General features: G+C 37.6%; 2 protein-coding genes across 4 annotated transcripts; one reads left to right on the top strand and one right to left on the bottom strand.

The window, feature by feature from the left end:
- On the bottom strand, positions 443–4,150 carry LOC105163476. Of its 3 annotated transcripts, XM_020694720.1 has the most exons (5): positions 3,992–4,150; positions 3,309–3,810; positions 2,243–2,329; positions 1,315–2,157; positions 443–1,221 (listed from the first exon to the last, which is right to left on the bottom strand). In XM_020694720.1, exons 2-5 carry the CDS (start codon positions 3,711–3,713, stop codon positions 664–666), a joined length of 1,893 nt encoding a protein of 630 aa, XP_020550379.1. In that variant the 5' UTR covers positions 3,714–3,810; positions 3,992–4,150; the 3' UTR covers positions 443–663. The 3 variants fall into 3 exon arrangements, with proteins under 3 accessions (XP_020550379.1, XP_011080132.1, XP_011080133.1); XM_011081830.2 differs by having other exon boundaries at positions 443–2,157; XM_011081831.2 differs by having other exon boundaries at positions 443–2,157; positions 4,070–4,147.
- LOC105163473 lies at positions 5,532–24,524 on the top strand. Its single transcript, XM_020694769.1, has 20 exons — positions 5,532–5,679; positions 5,780–5,844; positions 6,019–6,558; positions 7,075–7,275; positions 7,646–7,729; positions 9,107–9,166; positions 9,354–9,398; positions 13,892–14,091; positions 14,245–14,736; positions 14,879–14,975; positions 15,081–15,275; positions 15,367–15,456; positions 16,527–16,589; positions 16,683–16,757; positions 17,266–17,316; positions 18,845–18,922; positions 19,573–19,707; positions 23,172–23,279; positions 23,378–23,443; positions 24,088–24,524. The coding sequence occupies exons 3-20, from the start codon at positions 6,169–6,171 to the stop codon at positions 24,160–24,162; spliced, it is 2,505 nt and encodes an 834-aa protein (XP_020550428.1). The 5' UTR covers positions 5,532–5,679; positions 5,780–5,844; positions 6,019–6,168; the 3' UTR covers positions 24,163–24,524.

Here is a 24,533-nt window from a genome sequence, read left to right as displayed (position 1 = left end):
CCATTCAAAACCGTTTAGATTATGAAGGACGGGGGGTTTAATTCCAAATTTCCAATGATCTACATGCCACTGGCTCGATTGAGTTAACACTATGCATGTGTACTTTAAACCAAAAAATGTTAAGAGCGTAAGATACAATGTCTAAATGCTGCTGTTTTCTCATCATCTTCCGTTGCCAACCAGTGCAAGTGGAAAGAGCCTAAAGATTCCCTCCCTGGGCATGAGACTCAAAACTCATAAGCACCAGGCTGATGTGAAGGAAATGAAATAAGTGCACTTAGGAAAACTATTAAATAACTAGAATCATAACAAAATTTTACCTTTCCTAAATGAAATAAATTCAAATATTTTACCTTCTGCTTCTTTCATGAACATATATGATTCAATACTTTATGCACCATATGTAAACTAAATAAAGTCATGGCAACTAAAAAAGGGTCAGTAACTAGAATGATATCAATTACTCAGAATTAATAAAAGAAAAAGATCTTCAGACAGATTTTCTTCTGTACAGAAACCTCGGAGGAGGCAATTTGTGCACTTAGCATTCAGAAAGAGTATACCCAAAATAAAAAACCAAACAAGTTCACTGTGATCAGAGAAACATGGATTTCCACTCCACGCTTTAAATATCAATAGGGTGCCTGTGTCTACAGAATCAGGTCAACGCGAGGGTGCATTCCAATCAGGAGACATAACTTCAAAACCTTCTGGTAAAGAATGATTCCCGAACGTCCAGTCATCCAACTGCAATTTCAACGAGTGTGGTTTCCTACTTTCAGGAAGCTGGCTGTGAGTATTATAACTTAGGGAGGAATTATCTGCTACTGCTACAGTTTGTGGATGGAAATTGTCTTGAGGTGCCATACTCTGACGATAATTATCTTTTGCTATACTTTGTAACTGAGAATAACCAGCTGGAGCTGTGCATTGATACTGGGGGAAGACCTCTGCATGAATCTGTGGATTGCCATGGTTGACAGGAGAATCCCAGGGATCAACAAAATCTGCTAGACTTGCTTGTATAGCATTCTGAGTTCTGTTTCCTTGCCGCATTTCATTTTGGCCATCAATGAACACGGAAATAGGATTATCATGTAGTTGAAGTTGAGAAGATTGACTTGGAAAGCCACTAGCCAGATGGGAATGGGAAGACATCATGGATCTTGTATGCGGTTGATCTCCAAAACCACTGTCTGCTGACTGGTAGGATGAAAGTGTCTGAGATGGTAGAGGACTGTCAGGCTCAAATGCAACATAGGGCTGGGGGAGAATCAAATTCTCAGAGTTTTTCACACTGGGCATAGGTGCTACCTGGGGTTGTAAAGGCACTGCATTCACAATCTTGCGGTTCACATGTGGTTGAGAAGGCATTTGAGACTGTCTTGGATCTCTAAACAGGCAACTTGAGTATGGCTCAGAGTGTATTTGAGGTTGTGAAGGTGGGTCTTTTGCACAACTGACATCTGTGCTCTGTGGAGTAGAAATTTTGGGCTGATAAAAAGCAGAATGATCAGAACCACTCCCTCCACTTTGCTGAGTCAAGCCATGCCTTGCATTTAACACAGGTGCCTGAAAAGAATGACACCTCTGTAGAGATGGGTCGCTGGATAATTGAGGCCCATATGAATGCCTATTATTCAGTGAAGCCCCAACTAAACCAGGCCGCTTGAAGACTGCACGAGGCGGAAAGGACTGAAAACTTTGGCTTCCCACAATGTGAATTTTATCTCCTGATGCAACATTGTTGTTTGATGTAGGTTGTGACTGCAGGGAGAACTGTGATTGAGGTATAGGCCTGGGAACAATACATAAAGATGGGTGGACTCTGGCTTCATTGACCGCATTTGACACATTAACATTGGATGCCACAGGACGAGGGTGGTTTGTGACTGGACTTAAGCTCTGATTCTGCAGCAAAGAGTTGAGATGCGATGGAGCTAGTACTGGAACTTGAATTGTTTGATTAGGTGCTTCTAGAGGAGAGGCACCACGGATACTAGGAAAAATTGGCAGAGGCCTACCACCTTTCTTTATACGTTTCCGCTCTGCTCGCCAAAAATCATCTTTATCACTAGCATGACAATGGTCAATACTGGAAAAGCCGGTGCCCCAATGGGAACATGGAGCCAGTGAGTCACAAACATAACAATGACACTGAAATTAAGAAACTTATGAATCAAAATGGCTGCTGTTTACTCCGCAGTTGAAATATCACAGAAGTCAAAATAAGAAAAATTACCTGGCCACAGTGGAGCGCATGAGGAGTAGAAGCAAAGGGAAATCTAACACAAAGATGCCGTGAGTGAGGAAAGTCCCTGCACGCAACCTATGATGAAAGAGAAATGGACCAGTTTCATGTTAAACACCATCACCAATTAAGGCAAAAGGAGATCTTTCTAAGAATAGTTGTCAAAGGCGCATGGCGCATCATGGTGCACGGCACATGGCGTGGTGCACGCCTTTTTGAAGCAGTGCTGATTTACAGAAATAATTTATATATTTATACATTTAGTATTTTTACCAATTCAACAGGTTTTAGATTATATTTTAACTAACCAAATATTTCAAGAGAAAAAGCCAAATTATAATCGGAATAAACGTATTTTTTCAGCAAATTACTTTATATTAAAGCAAGAAAATTGAGCTATGACATCAAATAACAATGATAAATTACATCTAAAAAAGTAATCAACAGTTTACCATGTTTCAAGGAAAAAAAAAACACAAAAAAAAGGATAAATAAGAGGTGGAGCAGTAGGCCCTGATAGAAAGAAAAGAAGAGAATAAAGAGATTACTTGAAGAGAGAGATGGAAGAGAAATGTTACTGCTCCAGAGAGAAACTGGAGAAGATTAGGGTTCTTTTTTGAAATAAAAGCCCAACCCAGCCATAAAAGGCTGGGCTTCAGCCTAGCACCCCATAAAAAGGAGCGATGGCTCGTCAGTCGAAAGCCCAGCGCCATATTTGGAAAACGGCGCTGCGACTCGCCTTTTGCGCCATGCAGTATGGCGCTGCGACTCGCCTTTCGAGCCATGCAGTATGGCGCTGCGACTCACCTTTCGCGCCATGCAGTATGGCGCCCGCCAGCGCCATCATTAACTATGTTTCTAAGACAGAACGAAGCCAGTAACCAATTAGCAGATTTACCTTATTATATCAAGTAACAAATCCACAAATCAAAGCACAGGTATCAGAAAATAACTAATTTAAGCAATTAACAAAGATATCTATCAGGCACTGAATCAAAAATCAATATCAGAATAAGTCTTAACTTGGTAAAAAGGAAAGCTCAATTAGCACAATTACCTCACCCTTCTCGCCCACAATTTTCAGATCATCATCATCATCAGCAGCATCAGCATGATCAGCCTTACAGCTCGCCATCACCACCGGCTTATCTGGGTCATCATCCAAAACCACACAGTCATCATCATCACTCTCATCATCAACAACTTTAGTTGATGGGTTCAAAGGCTCAATTCTAAGGTTCTTGGGGGCTTTTGGAAGCACCTCATTTACCATCACCACTTCATCAGAATCAGTATCATTCTCCTTATTTCCACCAATGTCACCCAACAGCTTAGACAACAAACTATAATCAACATCTTCATATTCACCACCACCAACTCCAAAATCACTGCTTTCCGTTGTGTCCCCAAAATCTTCCTCCTCATCGGAGCTTATGTCCAGTATCACCGTTCCGGAATCCATCCTAAAACTTCAATTCTCCATAACTTCATCAAAATCCGAAAGAATTCAACCCTTTTCACTCTACATCACCGAGACGCTACATCCAAATAAACCACAACTACAAAGACAAAACACGAAATTCAGTAACTCCAATCGGCTATAGCACATAAAAATCATGAATTTCACATAAAATTCAAATAAAACAAATGATCTCCACAAAATTAAATAACTAAAAAAAATTCAAAAAAATCAATAGAATCAATTGAAGAAGACACAAGGAACGGCTCGAAAAACAGTACCGCTAATACCCGGCGGAAAAACCCAAGCGAATGAAAACCCTAACGCGAGAAAAACGCCAGGAGGCAGCTCTCACTGACCTTGCAAAGTTTCAGTTTCCAGTGGGGAGACCAAATCTATGACTACACTCCACTGCCCGAACATAAATTGGTTTTGTTTTTTTGGTTAGTTAGGTCATGGGGTACTTACTATTCTTGCTGTCCGCGTCTAATTTATTTCTCTTTTCCAATAATATTATAATTACAAATTTTAAATTAATTATCAACTAATGGCCAAATCTAAATAGGACAGTATTAAATTTTGGACAGATGGGATTATATTTGAATTTTGGAAATTAGGATTTAATTTGAATTTTTAACATGTTCAACTACGCAATCAATCGTGCTACTGTGTCGATTCACGTAATCTAATTGTATTATCGTTGATCAAATTATACGAAATAAATAATTTATCTTTGTATGAAGGAAGAAATAATTAACAATAAAACACTACAAACATAAACGTCTAGTATATAACTAATACCAAATGATCGTATAACTAATCACACTGTAAAATTTGTTACAATTATATAATTTTATAGTTTGAAAAATTAAAAAAAGTATATTTAGAGACACAACAAGTGAATTCAAGCATCCAATTTTATTTGTATTGAAATTTTAAAACCATAACAATATAACAATGTAATTTCTATTTCATTCATAGTATGTTTTTATCATTATTTCAGAAGAATGATGAGGCTTTTTGACTTTGTATGGCAATAAAATAATAAAAATGTGTATCGCAGGGAACCTTCTGCTGTCAAAAACTATTAGGAATCCGTTCTATTGTTATTCTGTCTATGTAGTTTCGAAGCAGTAAGTGCATCTATCTCTTTTCGGCTCGTGACTTTGGTAGTAGTAATGCTAATGCCATTTCCTTTCCCACCTCCTATCGTCCTACTTCCTCCTTGAAAAGAAAGCTTTGATGTTAAGACTCGATTCAATGCATCTAGGGTTTTTATAGAAGTTTTGTACCTGGTGTTAATGCTATCTTTACTGAACCTATCTAACTCCTTTACGTGATATGTTCCGGTTTTTGTAAGCTTCATAGTTAGGATCTCGTACATAATTGATCTATTATTTCATAAAACTTTCTCTTTTAGATTAATATGTCAAAGACAAAAAAAAAGAAAAAAATATGAAATTGTTTATTTAGTGAAATTTTATTTACAAAATATAATCATATAAACACGTATTTTATATATTACGAACCAATGTGGCATGACGTTCTTTCATGCATATAATAAATAATCTTTCATATTTAAAATATTTTATAAATAGAAATAACATATATTAATCAATAAGTATCCAAAAGTGAAATATAATTACCAAATAGTGTTATTATGCAATAAATGGACTAAAACAATCATTATTTGATTGGGCCGTTTTGAGTGTAGATCCATAAGATGTTATGGGCCAAATCCTTCAAAGCCCAACAATAAATTAAGACCTTAATAAATTAATTATTTGTAAATTCAGTTTTCTGTTGATGAGGGAGGGGGACTCAAACGGTAACCTTTTGCGTTAGCAATGTATAAGTATTGCATGCCCTTGTTTTTCATGGCATCTCTCTCTCTCACAGACGCGCGGGACAAATTTGTGAAGAACCGCATGCGATCAGAGGAAGCCGACGAAGATCATAAGCCTGAAAGGTAGGCCGACCGAACTTATTGTTGATCCCCGTTCTCGTTTTCTTTTTGTTTGCACGATCCTCCATTGTTTTCGGATTTATTGTTTTGTTGGGTTACGCAGGGACGCAAATATGGGTGGAATTTATTTTTCAAAAGCTTTGATACGCGTGCCGAGAAGTAACGGATGTAAGGATTTTCTGGATATTCTATGATCGTTTGCAGAATAAGGAAAAAAGAGTTACATGACAATTTTGGATTTATTAGGATTTTTACCAATTTTAGAGTTTATGGTCAATGTTGAGAAGTAAGTGATTTCGATAACCCCTTGTATTTGTCTTTCTTTTGAACTTTCTGTAACAGGGAAACCTATGTGCTTATATAAATCATAAAAGTTAGCCGTTGCTATAATGACAGAGAGGGGGTTCATCACGAGTTTTTGAAGGAGAATGGGATTAGTTTGCATGCGGGGTGAAAGGACATAATATTTCTGTTTATGTTAATGCTATGTGAATGGAGACAAAAGAAAATGGTGAAAATCAAGAAAACTGGTGGTCGGCACCAGGGTCGCCAATTCATGTGTTACAGAAAGTCCCCAAGGAGGCAGTTAAAAAGACTAGTGAGTCATTGCAGAATTCAAACTCAGGTATTCCAGTTGAGAATACTCTGAAGGTGGTGCAGCCACTGAGGCATAGGCGTATCCATAGTGACATAGCGACTTCGTTTCATAGGCGTGGAAGTAGCACTAATAATTTTCACAAATGGAAGTCTCAGATGCAAAAGGCTTTGCAGTGGGGTGGCAGTAATTTTAGTGAAGATAGCCATAGCCAGTGTTCATCTTTTGATCCTGAGATCCTGGCAAATCAGAAAAGGCAGTGGTATCAGCTTCAATCAAAATCATCGGTATGATGCCTTACAAAAGAGTTGAGTTGTTTCTATTTAATGATCTGGTTGCGAGCACATGCTTATGCAATATTCTGTTTTTTTTAGGGTTTGGATCTTGGAATCTTCATTTTTAGTTCAGAGTTGTAGAGTTAAGTTCCATTTGTGTGGAGGCTAATCAACATGTTTAATGGGACCTTTTTTGCTGTTTGGACTTGTTTAAAGCCTGTTCCACAATATGCAAGTCCAGATTTCTTCTGCGTCATTCAGAGTTAATATTAGTTTTTAAATTATTTGATAAATACTAGAAACCGAAATGTTGAGGTCTAATGAATTGTTCACAGTGATGGCTTTCATTTTAGTTCCATTGTCTCCAATTCCTGATTAGCGAACTTCTATCATATATGCCTCAAACTTTCATGTATATATATATATAGGATGTTTATTTCAATTTCTTTATGTTCGAGGGGTTAACAACTCATGAAAATTTAGCTTCTCTTTGGCTTACTTAATGAAATCAGATGAGTGTGAATGTAGGACCCTTATAAATTTAAAGAGCCGACCTCACTTTTTGAACACTTTATTATTGCGGGGCTCCGTCCAGATGCCAGTCCCGAAGTATTTGATGTTGTATCTGCCCGGAAGAAAACATGGGAGGAAGGGATGGCAAGAAGTGGAATGTTAGATCTCGACATTAGACAGTTTGAGCAGCCTCCATTGCCAACACTCGAGCCTCAGGTTTGGTTGCATAATGTGAACGCAACAACCCTTACAGTATTCACCAAGTTCTCATGATATAGTGAATGCTGCTTATTATTTTTTGTCCATACAACTTTTCCTTTTGATTGTGCTGTTTTAGCGATTATTTTTGGTCAACAGTATTGGGTTTTATTACCATAGGATAAGTCTTAAACTTGTCCATTGTTAATGGATTTTAGATGTATTAGTGTTATAGATATTATGTATGTATTTTCTGTTTAAGAGAAGCATTTTTACCTTTACACTTTTAGGCCATTATGTTTGTCTTTTTGTATCTGCTTGGAATTGCCAACAGAAAATCTATATCGTAATCAGTTTTTTTTTTTTTTTCCCCGATTTTTATTCATAGGTACTCTTTAAGTATCCTTCTGGAGAAAAGTTGGGTTTGCAGTTGAAGGATCTAGCTGCATTTTGCTTTCCTGGAGGTGTTAAGGTTAGCAGTTAGCTTTCCTCTCCCCTGTGATCCCTACTAAATTTGGACAAGGTACAGCATCTCTGATTGCCACTTTAAGGGTGTGGACAATGAACTTGACTCATGTAACATTATGGAGGATAAAGGTTATTAGTCAATGTCTGTTATAATTTTATCTTCTTACCTGCTAGCAACGGTCTAGCGAATCGTCAAAACTTTTACATAGAAAGTTTTCGTGCTTTTCTTTAATTATTATTATTTTGTGGAATCATCTACTATTTTCTTCTATAAGAAGTATTCACTCCGGATTGTACATGAACTTCTTGGTGTGAAGAAAAGATATAATTGCACCATAGGATAATTTTTCTTTGCAGCCATTATGTTCGGAAATTTTAAAGCATATGATATGTTCTTAATTATCCTTTATAATTTAGGATCCCACTGTAACTAGGAAGCACCCCAGCATAACATTGGAACAACAGACATGTCCTCTTAACCAGATTTTTCACACCAAAAACGTGGCTGTTATTGGAAAATGTTTGTTGTTTGTAAAGCCTGATCAGCTGAGACAGAGGATAGACCACAATCTTCCTTATCTACATCTGTGTTGACTCAACTACAATCATTTTCCCTTTGTGTCTGACTTGACTTGTGGCTGCAATGACTATCCTTGATCTAATTCTATAAGGTGCTCAACCAATGTTGAGTTTTGCTTTTCGGCTTTCGCGCAAACACTACTTTGTCGAAGATCATGTACCTCTCCTTTGTCGTCGTGCCCAGCTGGAAGAATGACTTTCTTCTCGGAGTTAACTCCCACAAATATATTTTCCATTCATATGATACTGATATGATTATTTTCTCCCAATGTCTATAACATGATGTATGCAAAGACATCTAGAAAACACCTTTGACAGTACGGTTCACATGCATGCAAATGAACTGACACAGTATTTATTGTTTTTGTTTTTATTTTTTTCGTGTGTTGGAGTTGATTTCTGTACACTAATTTTTGGTGGCGAGCAGTTTCAGGAGCTTGGTTTGCATTTGCTCATATAAAATGTTGGTAATATATTTACTTTAAACAGCCTTCAATTGCCTATATGTTGGTTGCATCCCCTTGGTTCAGGTATTACGATACCAATGGGGATAATAAGCAACCATATTGTTGGTTGAGGCAACATGAGAAGTACTTCCAAGTAGTAACTTTCTGGAACAGTGACATTCTTAAGTTACGTCGCTTCAACTTACATTCTGTTATAATACATTCTCACTTCTCATCAATGGTAGATTTTATGATGTTATGAGAAATGTTTCATCTCAAAGTTTTCATAAAATCCATTATATTATATACCAGAAGACCCTGCCAATCTGAAGATTCCTAAATGTTTTTCAATTCAGGCACACATAATGGAGAGGACGCAATCGTCAAGTGAGTTGAATAAACTGCTGTATGGACAGGTTTGCAGAAAATTTCATACATCCATTCTTACTCTCATCACGTATATACGCGATTTTCAGATATTCGCTTTCAACTTCTGAATGTCCTCAAAAGGGACAAAGACACTCAAGATGAATGGCATATTTCTCCTTTTGCCTTTCGTTAGTTTTCATGGCACATGTTTATTTGTTGAACCTCTCTCTTCAGGAACACTTGCACAGAGATGATTTGTCATTTATTTTTTCACTTAAGGTAAATCTAAATCCATTTCATCTTCTAGTACTTGTTGTTGCTTTTCTCTTGCACCACATAAGTTTCTCAGTCAGTGTTTCTTTTTTGTTTAGTAACCATGTCAGAGTTCAAATGTTCCATTCTCTTGCTTTCTGTTAAAATGTGAATGTAGCTCAAGTTTTTATATAGCCACAAATTCTGGTTGCATTTCCCCTCAATTTAGTTGGTTAGTGGCACATATGATTTCTAAAAACAAGTTCCATATCTTCAAGTTCCATCTTAGTTGGTTAGTTCCAGCTTGTTTTTACATGTTCATGTTTCATTTGAGAGTTGCCCATCAGGTACTTAACCGTTGAACAAGAATCTGGTATTGTGGTATTGAATGAGTCTGGTGATCAGCAGGTGTAGTTAAGTGTTGACTTTCTAGAAACTTAGTAACCAGAAAAATAACTGAAACAATACAAAGAGAAGATTTCCTTAGAACTAAGGCCAAAAACTTTGGTTGTGTTCGTGTGCTAGGAACGTATAATCATTTCTATTCAATGAGGGAAAAAATCTTCGTGAAACCAAATTTTATTTTATAAGACAATTCACAGGCCAAACTAGAAAGACTCGTTAACCACATATGACATGAATATTGTACTGACTAGGTATCACGGGTAGACTCTTTTGTCTCGCAGCGGAATGTTTTTTCGCCCGTGCGGCGTCTTAGGTTACACCTAACCTTTGACCAGCCTTCGCACATCTCAGAGTTTACCGACTGTCCTTCGTGTGTCTTCGACAATAAAGCTCGCTAGCACAACATCTAAACACATCCCTGTGTGCCTGTGCGCTCGCCTATCCAAAATGCCCATGTTTGCCGAGGCTCTCGGCACGCATGCCTTATCGTCTTAGTGGCCGACCCCGACTAGCTAGTATGCCGCCATGCCTCTCGCCCACAATATCGAAACCCGCCAATGCATTCCTCGATGGCAAGGAGCATCCTCGCTCCGCATGCGCCCGCAACGCCCATCACATGCCTAACGCTCACTCGGTGTATCCTCGGCACATGCTTTCGTCATGGCCGTCTTCTATGCCTCGTCCGAGTAGGACCGCATCTTAAGTCCGAGGCCCATTCGATATGCCGACATCTTACCTTGATCTCGCACGGCATGCCCGACATGCCTTCTTGCCTTTCGGCGTGGCTTCACAATTTGCCCACAGTGCGGTTGCGCCCCACGACCGCTCATCTTAGCCAACGGACCCCCATGGACGGCTAGAACCCAATAGTGCGTGCCATGAGTTGGATCACGAGGTCTTAGAGTGTTTGCCTCGATCACCCGTTTGCACGAGAGGTGTTGCCCCTCATATCTCACAGCCTGCGGAGCAACCTTGCACGTCGCACGGAACCTCTCGGCCGCTTTTGCACCCAATATAGGCAATCCTAGCCCTATGCTGCCCGTCCGGTTCCCATGCCTTTCGGTGACTCTAAACACTCCTTTGAAATGCCTAAAGCCGGCTCTTGAAGGCCCCCAACATGTCCCCAAGAGATGCTCATTTAGTGCCGATGTTGCCTACTGCCACTGGCCACTGCCGTCGTGCTGGAGCTCACTACAGCATGCCTTTTTTATAATAGGCTTAAAAATATTTTTTCTTGTTCCAAGAGTAGACACTGAAATGCCGAGGAGCGCACTTTTTGTGCATCTTCCTCAACCAATGTCTAAATCACGTGCCGCTTGAACCGTAGCATAGTCTACGACGTCCACATCATAACTCTAGAGTTTTAGCCCATCCGATCATCCATCGCTAAGGAATTGCCCACGCAATACTCTGAAACTACATTCTTGCCATTGCACTGGCAGACTTTGAACATCGTCGTCGCTTCCTACTCAAACAGAATCGTCTAACTCTAAAGCATTTTGGAAGCATTCCCAACACTCCAAGGATAGCATCCCCAAACACCAAGGAAGTTCCCATACGAACAGTTTTGCAATCCCTAATCGGTAAGAGTCTCTGCTCGAAGGCCATTTGCGCACCTGCGTGCCAGTTGGCATCTCCTAGCTGCCCCCACGTCCTCTGCAAGTCACTGTCGTCTTGCCCAAGGAGAGGCCAGTGACATTCTCCCCCACTCGATCTGTTGACGTCCTCGTCAACACATATACGAAGGATTGAGGTGTATGCGGTGCCTAATACTCTTCTCTTAGTATCCCGCGACACCAGACCGACCTCCTGCTCTTTCGAGCACTTCGCCCGTGAAGTGCCTCTTCAGCACCCTACGTGATCTCCCCACAAATGGTGCCTCTGCTGCACATGATGTGATTAATCAACATAAGTAGAAGTGCGTGTACTCGTCGACACCCTCTAAATGTAGTGCCTCAAACGCACTCAATTCATCACGAAAACACAAGGTGGAAGTGTGTACCGCTCGCTGCACTCTCTTCCTCAAAGTGGCGGGTAGCTCTCCACAATAGTGCCTCAATGCACTGCATTTTGAGTTATTGCCTCGAATTGGAAGTCCATGTACTCTTCTGTACTCTCTTCCCTAATGTCGCTCACTGAAGTAGGAGTCTGTGCCTCGCTCTGCACTCTCTTCCCAACTGTTGCTCAACTGTTGTTGGAAGTCTGTGCCTTTCTCTACACTCTCTTCCCAACTGTTGCTCAACTGATCATGGAGTCTGTGAACGCTTCTACACTCTCTCCCAATTGTTGCTCATTGATTGTTAGAAGTCTGTGCCTCTCTTTGCACTCTCTTCCCAACTATTTTCTCAAAACTGATGGTTTGCTTCCACGGATGGTGTCCATACACCCAATCCACAAAGCAAGTTGGAAGTTTGTACACGCACTCCTCTCTTCCCGACATTCTCAAGTGGTAAGGAAGCAAACTGTGCTCCAAGTCCTGTCAAGTGCGCCTCTGAAATCTCTGTTGTCCCTTAAAACAGTGCCTCAAATACACTCGAATTGATCTGGAACGAATGAAGTGTGGAGTCTGTGCACACGCTTTGCACTCTCTCCCCCACTCGAAGTGTTGTCGTCCTCGGCAAACACGCAAAACCGCCTCTGCGGTTGACCATACTTAAAAAAACGTGCAAGCACGTGGGCCGTATGCCTTAAACTATCGGAACCACGCCGCTTGTGGAACGAACGTCTCTTCGAAGGGTTATCGCTAAACTCAACACGAAAATGGGATTTCTGCCCTCAATCTGGCCGAAAACCAAGCTCAAGTCCCGGCCCGCGCAAAACTCAAAATCGAGTCCCAACCCGAGCGTTCCAACAAGAATGGGATTTTCATTCCAAACCCGATCTGATTGCACCATATCTAACATCAACACCAAGATTGAGACTTTCAAATCCCCTCCCGGTCACACCATGTCACTCATGGTGCCAATGGAGCCTAATGCTCCTCGCAATTCTCCACACGGTAGTCCCCCTCGGAAATCTTTAAACCAAAGAGCCCATAATATGGTGTCAGAATCCCCTCGAAAAACATTCTTAATTCAGCTCAAACTTATGTTCCTGACGTGCACCCAACATACGACTTAGAGGCTGTCCCCACTCAAGCTCCGAACAAGTTGTCATTCTCACATAACGGATGTTTATACCTCCTGTTCATGAAGCGTGCCTCCTCGCAACCCCAAGGAAGTTCCAATACGAACAGTTTTGCAATCCGCAATCAGTAAGAGTCTGTGCTCGAAGGCCATTTGCACACCTGCGTGCCGGTCGGCATCCCCTAGCCGCCCGCATGTCCTCCGCAAGTCACTGTCGGCCGTCTTGCCCAAAGCTGCCAGTGACATCAGGGGAGTAAAATTACAATGCTTGAAGACGCAATCATAGTGAGGCCAGGATTACTTGGTGGTCTATGAATAAAAATGATGTGCATGGGTACTGCACAAAAAAAAAAAAAAAAATCATCATTAATTATTGCAAGATACTACCAAACATAAAGAGCAGATAATTCTTTGGACGAAATAGGTACAAACTTTTGGAATCTAAAGAGGACTCTCAATGGTGGTTCTTATGAGAACTCTCCTTCAGTTGATGATAATCAATATGAGTCATTTTTTTGGAGATCCTATATGTTGTTTCTACTTTTTACTATTTACAAAAAGACATAATAGTGACCTATTTGATCTTTGAAGAGTGGATAGTGGAATTAAATTCACAATTTTGCACTACAGGTCATTGCGTTCTAATGTTGAAACCAGCTTTCATTATGAGAATTTTCACAATTTATTGAAATATCAATCCACAGGGATGAAGATGCTTCATTGACTTTTCTCATATATGAACAAAATTGTCGTCCTTTCTAGTTTGTTGCTTCTTTGTAAATCAGGAATATACATAAGAGAATACTACCCCTCTCCCACTCTCCTTCTTACGCACCACACTCCACATACCAACTGGCATCCCCTATGTGATTTTCATGTTTATAGAGAACTTCAGGAATCCTCTTTTGGTTTCATTTGACAGTAACTCCCAGCATACTCATTACCTTGCTGCAATTTTGTTACGAAGACAAGCTTTGTGCATTTCAACAGGTAGCGGACAATGCAACACTTTATGGTGTTTGCTTGCACGTACAAGAGTTCGTGCAGAAACCACCTGTCAGTTGTCGGGTTTCTTCACCGCTTTCGCAAAAACATTCTGGCTACAGTAGATTTGTGGCTTCTGCGACTCGTTGCTATTGTCTCTTAACCAGACTACCTTTCTTTGAGTTACACTATGAGATGTTGAATAGGTTAGTATTAGTTTCATTAATATTCGTGTTCTCTTCCAGATGTCTGATTGATAGTTTTGTTTATGAACTCCAACATTTAGTTTCATCTTTTCCTCTTTTTGGAAAATTATATGTAGATATACATCTCACTGCAGTTCATTTACTTGGATACAGCATCATTGCACAGGAACATCTGAATCGGATTACGCAGTTTGTTAATGAAACGGCTCTTGCTGATTATGTCCCTTCTCAATCAATGCCAAAAAATCATGTCAATGGAACTATTGACTCTCCTTATGGGGAAAGTGACACAGACTGGATGGTTTCAGAAATACCTGTTAATGGTTCAGTGGCTCTAACTTCTGCTGCAACAGGTGTTATGTCTGATGAGGAGATACCATCATCAATCTGGGAACCCTTTTCTCCTGTGAGTGCTACTATCAGTGATGCATCAGATCGCAGTCAAATGAGGGAATTGGATAAGGATGGTAGCACGAATATGCATGCTTTTGATGACTACATCTCTGAAAATTCTGAAAAGCGATCAAATAGTTTGGACCAGACAAAGAGGATTCAAAATAATGGCGATACTTCAGATGTCGGCCCTTGTATCATAGCTAGGAACTCGTCAGTGGAAACTCTCCGAAGTTTTGAGAACTCATTTCGGTAACCGAATGATCTCTTTCCAAATTGATTTTTCATACAGTTCTAGAGAGCTAAATTAAGTCGTTTTGTTGCATGCATCTGCTTTTCTGACACAATTCCCTATTGGTTCTTTTCATGTATTTTTCTGTGAATCTTTTGGCAGTTCAGCTAGAAGTATGACATCAGAGGAGGAAGATGACGACTTCTTCTATAACCATGATAAAGATCCCAGTGATGAGATAGGAGTGGAATGGTCAAGGGTGAGTTTATGATGCCTCCAGGTATACTGTTCCAGCATTTTGGTGGTTTTCATTTTCCTATGCATCTCTTCCTCACTCTATCTTTCTGTCTGATCTCTGTGATAGGAGAACAAAGCTGATTTATTACAGATTGTTTGTGGTTATCATTCTACGTCTCTTCCTGCAAGGGGAAGCAAAATAATTTTTCAGCCACTAGAGCATTTGCAGCCCATTGAGTATCAACGTCCTCCGGTCTGTGCCCTTGGATTGTGCGACGAGTTTCTTGACCTTGAACTGAAAGATCCAAAGGAAGTCTCTCAGGTTAGACTGATTAGTGATGATTTAGAAGTTCTTGGATTTCTTATCTATGAAAGAACAAAATCAATCTTATCGATACAATCTGATCTTAAAGGTCAAGTTAAAATTAGCTGCTGCTGAGGAAGCTCTGTCACTCTCCATATGGTCAACAGCTACGATATGTAGAGTTCTTTCTCTAGAAAGCGTAATGTTTCTTTTCTGGGTTTATATATTTGAAGTCTTAATTTCACTTGAGTTATTGTTTATCCTTGTCGCCAACTCATTTAAGATAATGTTTTATCCTCTCCGAAGGAGCACCCTTCAGAAACCTATCTGAAAACTAAGAGAATTTTATTTTATGTTCAAAGCTTGTCCATCTATATTCTAATTTTGATTGTACATCTTCTGAGCATTCACAGTCTCTCTAATGATCACATTCGTCATATTAGTCCTTTCTCTCCAAAGTGCACGCTTGACTAAATCGGTTTCTTGGTAACTTGGGTTCAAAATCATTGAAGTGAGCTCAGACATGGAATTTTTGTGTACTTGGTTAGCTGGCTATTGGTTTACAGTTGAGCAGTGCAATTGCAAAGGGTTATAGCATTGGGTTCCCACCATCAGCAACCAAGAAATAGTTCCACAGCCTTTTTCATGAGCTTATTGCAAACCTCTTTTTGATATATATCTATCTTACACTTATACAGAATGAAAGAACTTGCATCAGTATCTAGTTTCGAACATGGATTTGATTCGTCCTCCATTTCTTAATAATTATTTACAATCTCTCATGCTAGAGGAACATCTAGGATTTGATTTGTCCTCCATGCTTTAAGAAATATTTACAATCTCTCATGCTAGAGGAACCTCTTCTGGATTTATTTTCATTTTTTCACCATCAGCTGAGAGTGAGACTTGATTAAGCACCTAAAAATTATATAAAAGGCAGAAGAATATTCCCCAGAAACCATAAGACAGAGCTGACAGCAACATTTAGTTTAGAGATAAGGATAATTCTTAAACTCTGCTGTCGAAACTGGGAATTCCCAGTCGAGCTAAACGATCAATGTCATATAGTTCTGAAAAAAATCCTTAATTCTATTTCTTGGATAACCCATTCATGCATTTTGTCTGGTTTGACTCCAAAAATGCTTCATAATTCTTCTCTCTCAATCACAGATATCTCATTTTGTTTGTGAATTATGCTCAAAGTTTCATGAATTCATGAATTAATGTTTATACGTGATTTTTAGAGTTTGATGGGTTTCCTACATGCAGGTTTTGGCCCTGGTCACTGGTATCTTATTGGAGAAACAAGTGGTTGTGTTGTGTCCAAATCTGGTACTTTTAGTTGTCCTAAAATGGTACAATAAACTTGAATCTTTTTTGTTCTTTCTTTTCTGAAGGAGTTAATTATTTTGCTTTTCCGCGCAGGGTGTTCTATCGGCTGTGGTGTTGTCTCTTATCCCTATTATACGTCCTTTTGAATGGCAGAGTTTATTTCTTCCAGTGAGTTTTGGAATAGTTTGCATATTGCTTTAGTTATTCAATATTACTTATGAAAGTTCTATCGGATAAATACAGCAGTTTTTTAAATTTATGCAAAACTAGAAACTCTGGAATTGAAAAAAAAGTTAAGATTTGATTTTGTATCTGTATGCTTCTTGCATGTAAAAACTCAGAAGCAATTATAGTTTGCAGTTTCTCCCTAATTTGAAAATCAATATTTTTTCGTTTTCCAGTTCATGTAGATTATGTTCCAAGACTGTGTGGTTCATGCGTGTGTTCGTAATATTGAATTATCTCTATATTTCTGTCTTGAAAACTTCCACCATGAGTAACATCTGAGGTCCTTTAAATATCAAGCCTGATTCGGTCACGCGGCTTCCTAGTTTGGTTTCAATTTGTTGGTTTCTGTTGCCAACAGTCTTGCTCGTAAAGCCAATTGTCTCTGCTCATATGTCTTCCCTTCTTCTGACTAAAACTATCCCATTCAGTTATTTGACTTCTTCTGCAGATTCTGCCAGGGAAGATGCTAGATTTTCTTGATGCTCCTGTACCTTACATTGTGAGTTTTTGTTTTGCAATTCCTTTTAATTATTGCATAACAGTTGAGTGTAATTCTGCATTCTATAGTTACTGCCCGTGGAATATCAAAGATTATGTACTTATGAATATCTCCGTATAGTTACTTAGAATGACATACGTGCTTGTGATAGTATGAAAACAATATTTTCACTCATGTCCTCAGTTTCATCATTACGTACCGAGCACTATAAAGTAGTATGGCATTGGGCATGTGTTTTATAGCCAATAGGGTTGGTTCAAGGGTTACAGAAGCCTCAACTGCACCCTCCCACCATGCACAATGAAGGCATGAGCAGTTTACCAAAGAGCACAGCAACAAGATAATAGCACTAGGAAAGCTGAAGGAGCGAGCCACAGGCAAAACATACAGGGAAATAAATGCAAATCCAGTGCAGTGTGATAGAAATCTAAAGCATAAGCAGGTTACATTTGTTGTTGGCAATCTTCAGGAATCAACAGAGAATTCAAAACCTTCCAGGAATTCTCATTTAGCCTTTATTGTTGATTAGTCAATGCTTTATTGTTCATTGAAAATTATACATACTTTTTGGCTCCTTGACCTTCATTGTTGAGTGAAAACTATTTTTTCATTCCTAGGCTTATTAAGAGCCTGTGGATAAAAAAGTCTGAAGAAGGAGAGACTTGGGGGGTTTGGGAGGAAGAAGAAAGTGATGGCCAGTGGGCAGTCTGATGGACAATTAGAGGAAAAAACACAAAACGAAGAATGTGATGAAGGAGATTGAGGTAGGTGCATCCACAGGATAAATTGATATTCTGGATTAGCTTTCTTGGAAGATGTCCATGGCAATTTTGCTAACTGGGGGATCTTAAGTCATGGTTTCAAAAATAAAGCCGTACCAAGCACTAATTTGCAAAAGTGGACATGAAACCTACATGGGCCTACTAAACAAGAGAGTGAAAACAAGGATTAAGTTGAGAATCAAACAACTAAGGTGGATAGTTTTTCTTTCTTGAACTTTTTTCTTTGCTGTGAATGATTATTTCATCAAAAAGTTTAAGCTGACTAGTTAAATTCATATCACAACCGGTGCTTTTGCACTTGATCAGTCTTGATGTATGGCTGATTTTCACATACCTCTTATTTTTGAAAAATAGGATATTTGTGAATTATATAACTTCCTGGTGTATTAACACTCTGTGTAGCATCTACAAGACCAGTTGTTGGAAGGGAGAACCATTTAATATTAATTTATTTAGCACACGCCCACATGTACAGATGATAATTTCTTTCTAAAGCTTAGCATGTGAAACACTTTTTCATAAACGGGTGGCGGCTAATATTCAAACTCAAAACTTCTTGTTTGATTCTCTTATTGAATGACCACCTCATGTAAATGTTTGTCAGAGGGAGACTCTACATTAACCTAATAATTTTATTTTTTTCAACCTCAGAAAACTATTAGAAGGAATAAGATATTATAACACTTTTTTGTGCAATATAAGATATGATAATTTTATATTATCTTTTTGGTTGAATCTTCATGCAGGTTGGAGTACAGCATAAACTAGCTGACCATCAGATGAAGACCTCTAATTTGGTTCAAGTTAATGTAATCAAAGACAAGGTTGGTCAAATTTTTGCTGCATTGCTTTTCAGAATTTGGTTATCAACAAATTGCTTTTGTGTTCTTGGTATAGCAAAATCACAAATGGAACTTCTACATGGAAAATAAAGAGAAACGAAAAGAATACAGTGGAAACAAAATGGACTTCCAAGATGGACTCCGGTTGGCTATGCCATATTCACCTTGGGTGGCTAACCTTCTAAGAAGCTTAAACTGCTATTCGAGTTGTCATGGATTGTTACCCTCTAATCACTGAACAGTGTCTTGCTCTCTGACCATAGTAATTGTTGACCTTAAATCTGCAATTATGTTACTTTTACATTGAGGATTTTTACCCAATATAACATCGATAATTGATCTCATCAGCTGATTCTAAGACCAGGTTCTACAAGCATATTCCATGTCATCCTTATTATCATCGTTGTAATTAATGCATTAATTAATTATTAACCACTTTGATTGAAAGTCACTTTCTTCAATTGCATATCCGACTGGTATATGTTCAAGATATGAACACATATCTTCATATCTATCTTCATGTCTTTGTTGAGATGAGATGCATCTCCTTACAAGTTATAAGCATTTTTTCTTGACTTTCTCCATTATGTGGACCAGCATGCGATACATTTTATATTTCATAACTTGTGTAGGTCAAAACTTGTAATCTGCCTCAACTACCTCAACGCAGAGAGCTTATTTCAGAGCTTAGGCCTATCCATGCTGCATTATCATGCAAAGGCTCCAACTCCCAGAGGTATCCGGTATATAAATGCAATGAAGCACAGGTATATGAAAACCAACTCCATGATCTTTTAATACTATGAAATTTTAATTATTCTCTCTATTTCTTTTTGTCTTCCATTTCTCCATCAGTTTCTGCAAAAAAAAAGTCAAAGTAGTCATTTATAATTGGGATAATTACATTTACACTCCTTGATCTATGGTCTGTTTACACAAACCACCCCTATCTTTTAGATAATTACACATACACCAAAGTGTCAATATCACTTACACAAACCACCCCTTATTTTTTTGAAAAATTACACACACCCCCCAAAAACTTTAGCATTATTACACATTATTTTTTTGCTATTATGGGTAGTTTTTGTAATTATGCAAAAATAGGGGTGGTTTGTGTAAACAGACCATAGGTCAAGGAGAATGTAATTATTCCTTTTATAATTTTCTAGTAGTTATTTTAGTACTTAAATTGTAAATTATTTTGACATTTCATGTGAAGAATAGAGAAGGAAAAGATTATGTATATGTTTCCCAGGAAAAAATTCTCTAAAGTAGGGGCCGCAGACGAGTCGAGCCAGCTCGCCAACTTCTCCAGTCGGCTTGAGCTCAAGCTCGAGCTCAATTCCCTCTGTTCATCAGCTCTCTAGTTTTTTTTTATTTTTAAATTTTTATATATTTAATTTGATATTCAATACTTTATCAATTTTATACTCAAAGTTGACTATATATTATAATTATTAATCAATATCAAACATTTTAGTTTGGATAATAATAAATTATGGTACTTTTATTTATACATTTAATCTTTATACAAAAACAAATTTAATCAACAACTTAGTAAATTATAATTTTTTTTATAAAATAATTATTTAATATAACACATATAAACTTTATGTTATATTTTAATATATATTTGTATTGTGTTATACTTTTTAAAATTGACAAGTTTTTCACTTATGATTTTTTTATCTATTTCTGATATTTATATTTATATCAAGATACATACTATGCATTATGCAATCTATTTTATTACTTATAAATTTATGTCAAAATTTAGTGATTTCTATGAATTAATCCAAAAATAATGATAATAATAATAATAATGATGGTTGAAAATTTTTAATTATTTTAATTATTATTTTATTGTATATATATAATGAGATCAAAAAGTTTAATCAACAATTACGATATCTTAAAATTCGGGCACCCGATTCATACCAAGTTTAAATATATATAAAAGTGTGTCCATTAAATCATATCAAGCGGTATGATTTAAAATCACATAGCCTGATTCAACGATACACCGTCTTAAATGATTACTCTTATGTTCCGAGTACGATATCTCGACATCCGTATATCCAATAAGTTTAAAACTTTACCAAATGCATTTTTCTATAACTTTACCAAATGTATATGACAATTTGATCTAAATTTTGATGGCCCGATTATTCCATGTTGTTCAACAATGTAAGAAGATTGTTACATCAATGTTATACTAACATTTATAAATATATAAATTTATTGCAAATTGTGAACTTATATTAATTTTAACTATAAAATATTTTATGTATTTCAACTACATTATTCTAAATAATGGATACTTTTCTACAAATTTAAGTTGTTCAGTATGATTTTTTTTTTAGTATATTTACTAATTATATTATTACTAAATTGATTAATAGTTTATATTTATAACAATAAATTAAAATATCATACTACATTGTGGTATATTTATAACATAGTATGGATTATGTAATCTATTTTATTACTTATAAATTTATGAAAAAAAATAGTGATTTTCATGACTTAATCTAATAATACTAATAAAAAAAAATTAGCTCGAGCTCGAGCTCATCAGGTAAGATTCGAGCTCGACTCGTTTACGCCCCTACTCAAAAGAGATGGGACAAGCACCCTACCAAAGATAACTATCCTACTCGATATATACAAATCATATCATATGTTTGAACATTTCCCCTCAAATTGGAACATATATAACAATCATGTCCACCTTGTTATACAAGTTATTAAACTGTTTTGCCCCTAAAGCTTTAGTGAAAAGATCCAAGCTCTGCTTTGAAGGAGTAAATAGAGACAAACTTTTTTACATGACCACCTTGCGTACAAGTTACAATCAAGGTCAATATGTTTGTTTCTCGTGAAACACTGGATTACCTATGTAGGAAGAAAATAAGAACTAATCCCATATACAGTGTTAGGATTAGGGCAGAACTACAAAAATGGTAACAATGTGATTGAGTATCTACCAAAAATATCAATCACAAATAATCAAAATATATATAAATCCCCCAACAACCTTCTGACTATCCCCGTATATGTCAACCATGCTCCCTACATAAAAACTAAAACTGCTTAGTCCCCAAAACCTTGCTCTGACAAATGAGTAAATGGAGTACAAATTCTTCCACTCATCACAACTTCAAGAATGAAATGAAAATCAACTTCAATATGTTTGTTCATGAAAAACTGGATTGCTTGCAATTGCACTACTAATGGTTCATGTAAGAGAAACCCAATTCTCTAGTAGATTTTTCAACCACATCATCTCACTGATTATGTGAACTACAGTCCTAGTTTCAGCTTTTGCACTAGACCGAGCAACAAAAGTTTGCTTTTTGCTGCACCAACTTTGCTTCTGATGACCATGCTTCTTAAAAAGCAAACATTCACCAAGAGCAACTTGGACATAGTTTTAGTATCATGAGGGTAGCTTCATAGTGGATAGTTTGTGGTTCATGCATAAAGTGACTAACTAAGCAAATGAGGTGTCAGGTCTTGTTACAGTCAAATATATTAACTTTCCAAGTAGGTGTATGTTTTCTGTCTTGTCTTCAAATGACGCACTGCTGTCATGCCAAAGTTCAAAGTTGAACTCCATAGGAGTTTCTTGAAGTAAGTCGGGGCATGCTTTCTTGGGATGGATATCATTTTCTTTATGAGCAATTTCAGTGCCCAAGAACTATCTAGGACATCCGTTATCTTTGGTGACAAAGTGTTGTGGCATATCATCACTTCCAGAGATCAAAATCTCATAAACATAGACAACCACAATAACAAATAACCATACTGGATGGTTCCTTTCAGCAACAACATCAATGCTCGGGACAATCTTTTCGTACGACCTCGATTCTTCATGTCTTCTAGGACTATGAAGACTTAATTATTTTGCAGCTTGATTTCTCATCTCTAATGAAGTATTCCTCACATACCTATTTGTTTCTGGAATAGGAGCTTTATCAATTTTAAGAATTTTAACCCTGAGTTTTGTCTCAATATGGTATGGTGCTAATCCTTCTTTTCCCTTTTGTCAACTTTTCCGTTAACTTGCTGCAAGTGATTGTTTATAGTCTGCATCATCAGTTAATTCCATTGAGTTACAGTAATTGTTTACAGTATGCATCATCAGTTAATTCTGTGGTGGTGGTATGTTAATGATGATATAAGAAATTTTTGCAATGTTGTTATTATCTCTCTCATGGATTTGCAGGCTGAAGCTGCCTCACAATTTTTAATTGTCATGCGCCAGTACTTGGAATCACTTTGTTCAGATTTGAGGTCACACACAATTACAAGTGTGCAATCCAATAATGACAGGGTTTGATTTCCTACTTTGGGCTTCATTGTCTATATATTTTCATGTGCACAGTCAGGTGTATGGTGACTGTCAGTTGAAACAATTGCCACCATTTTCAGGTTTCTATACTTCTCAAGGATAGCTTCATTGATTCCTTTCCGGCTGAGGACCAGCCTTTTGTTAAGGTACAAGTCATGACATTTTGGCTGTTTTTCCTTCTCACAGATGTCTGGTTGCAGCTAATACAAGTTGATTGTTTTACCTTGTCATTCTTCCCAAGACCAGCCTTATTGTTGATTTTCCAATACCTTTTCAATAGCTATCACTTGTGGTTTTCCTCTTCAATAGATATCACTTGTAGTATCACTTAAGTTATGCAAACTTATCAATTGGAATTAACTTGAAAGCTTTAGGAAATCTCAGGCACCAATAGTTGGAAGTGCGCTTTAAATGTAACTTCAATACCTTCTGCCTCACCACCATCACAGCATCTGCCTAAGGCGGCAAACCCTATGGGTTACATAGATAATTCAATTGTGCAAAATGCATAGTTTTATTGTCATTCACTAGTCGATATAGAACTCTTTTACAATGTTGAAATCATAAAGCCTCTCATTGGTGCCTATCCCTTGCATCACATAACATTCTAGGTAATATATTTATATTTTTGTTTTTTTGTGTTTAAATTTGAATACAGAGACTAAGACAAACCCTGCAAGTAATCGCAAACTCATCTAGATCATTAATTTGTAGAGTTACGAAAGAAATGCGTTTAAGTATTTTGATTGCAAGGGATTTCACAATGCTGCTCCGTTTTTGACTTTGGCAGTTGTTGGTGGAAACACAACTATTTACTGTTCTGTCAGATTCTCGCCTTTCAAGCTATGAGAATGAACACTATTGAAGACCTTGTGAGCCCACCGTAGCGCAGAAAAGCCAGAATGTATCAACAGATAGAGAGGCTATAGTTTACAGCTTAAAAATGGTCAAGAGCAGCTTAAAAATGGTCAAGAGCAACAGTTCCAATACATCCAACAAATGTACTCTGAGCAATCCCACAACACCAATAGGTTTGCCAAACAAAACATCATGTCCATTGTTCGGGCGCTTTACTGGTTATTACAAAATCTGTTGTAGGACATTGTCAAAACTTGATTTCTTTTTATTGATTGTAAATGTTTATAGTTGTCGAGCTTGCATTTTGATCAAAACAGTAAGCATACATTAATTGTTTACAAGATATGGAAAGCATCTGAGGTAACTAAATTCCTAAAG

Source organism: Sesamum indicum, linkage group LG6 (assembly GCF_000512975.1).
Source record: "Sesamum indicum cultivar Zhongzhi No. 13 linkage group LG6, S_indicum_v1.0, whole genome shotgun sequence".
Taxonomy (NCBI): domain Eukaryota; kingdom Viridiplantae; phylum Streptophyta; class Magnoliopsida; order Lamiales; family Pedaliaceae; genus Sesamum; species Sesamum indicum.
The sequence above is the reverse complement of the archived record's forward strand: the minus strand, read 5'-3'. Positions and strand labels throughout refer to the sequence as shown.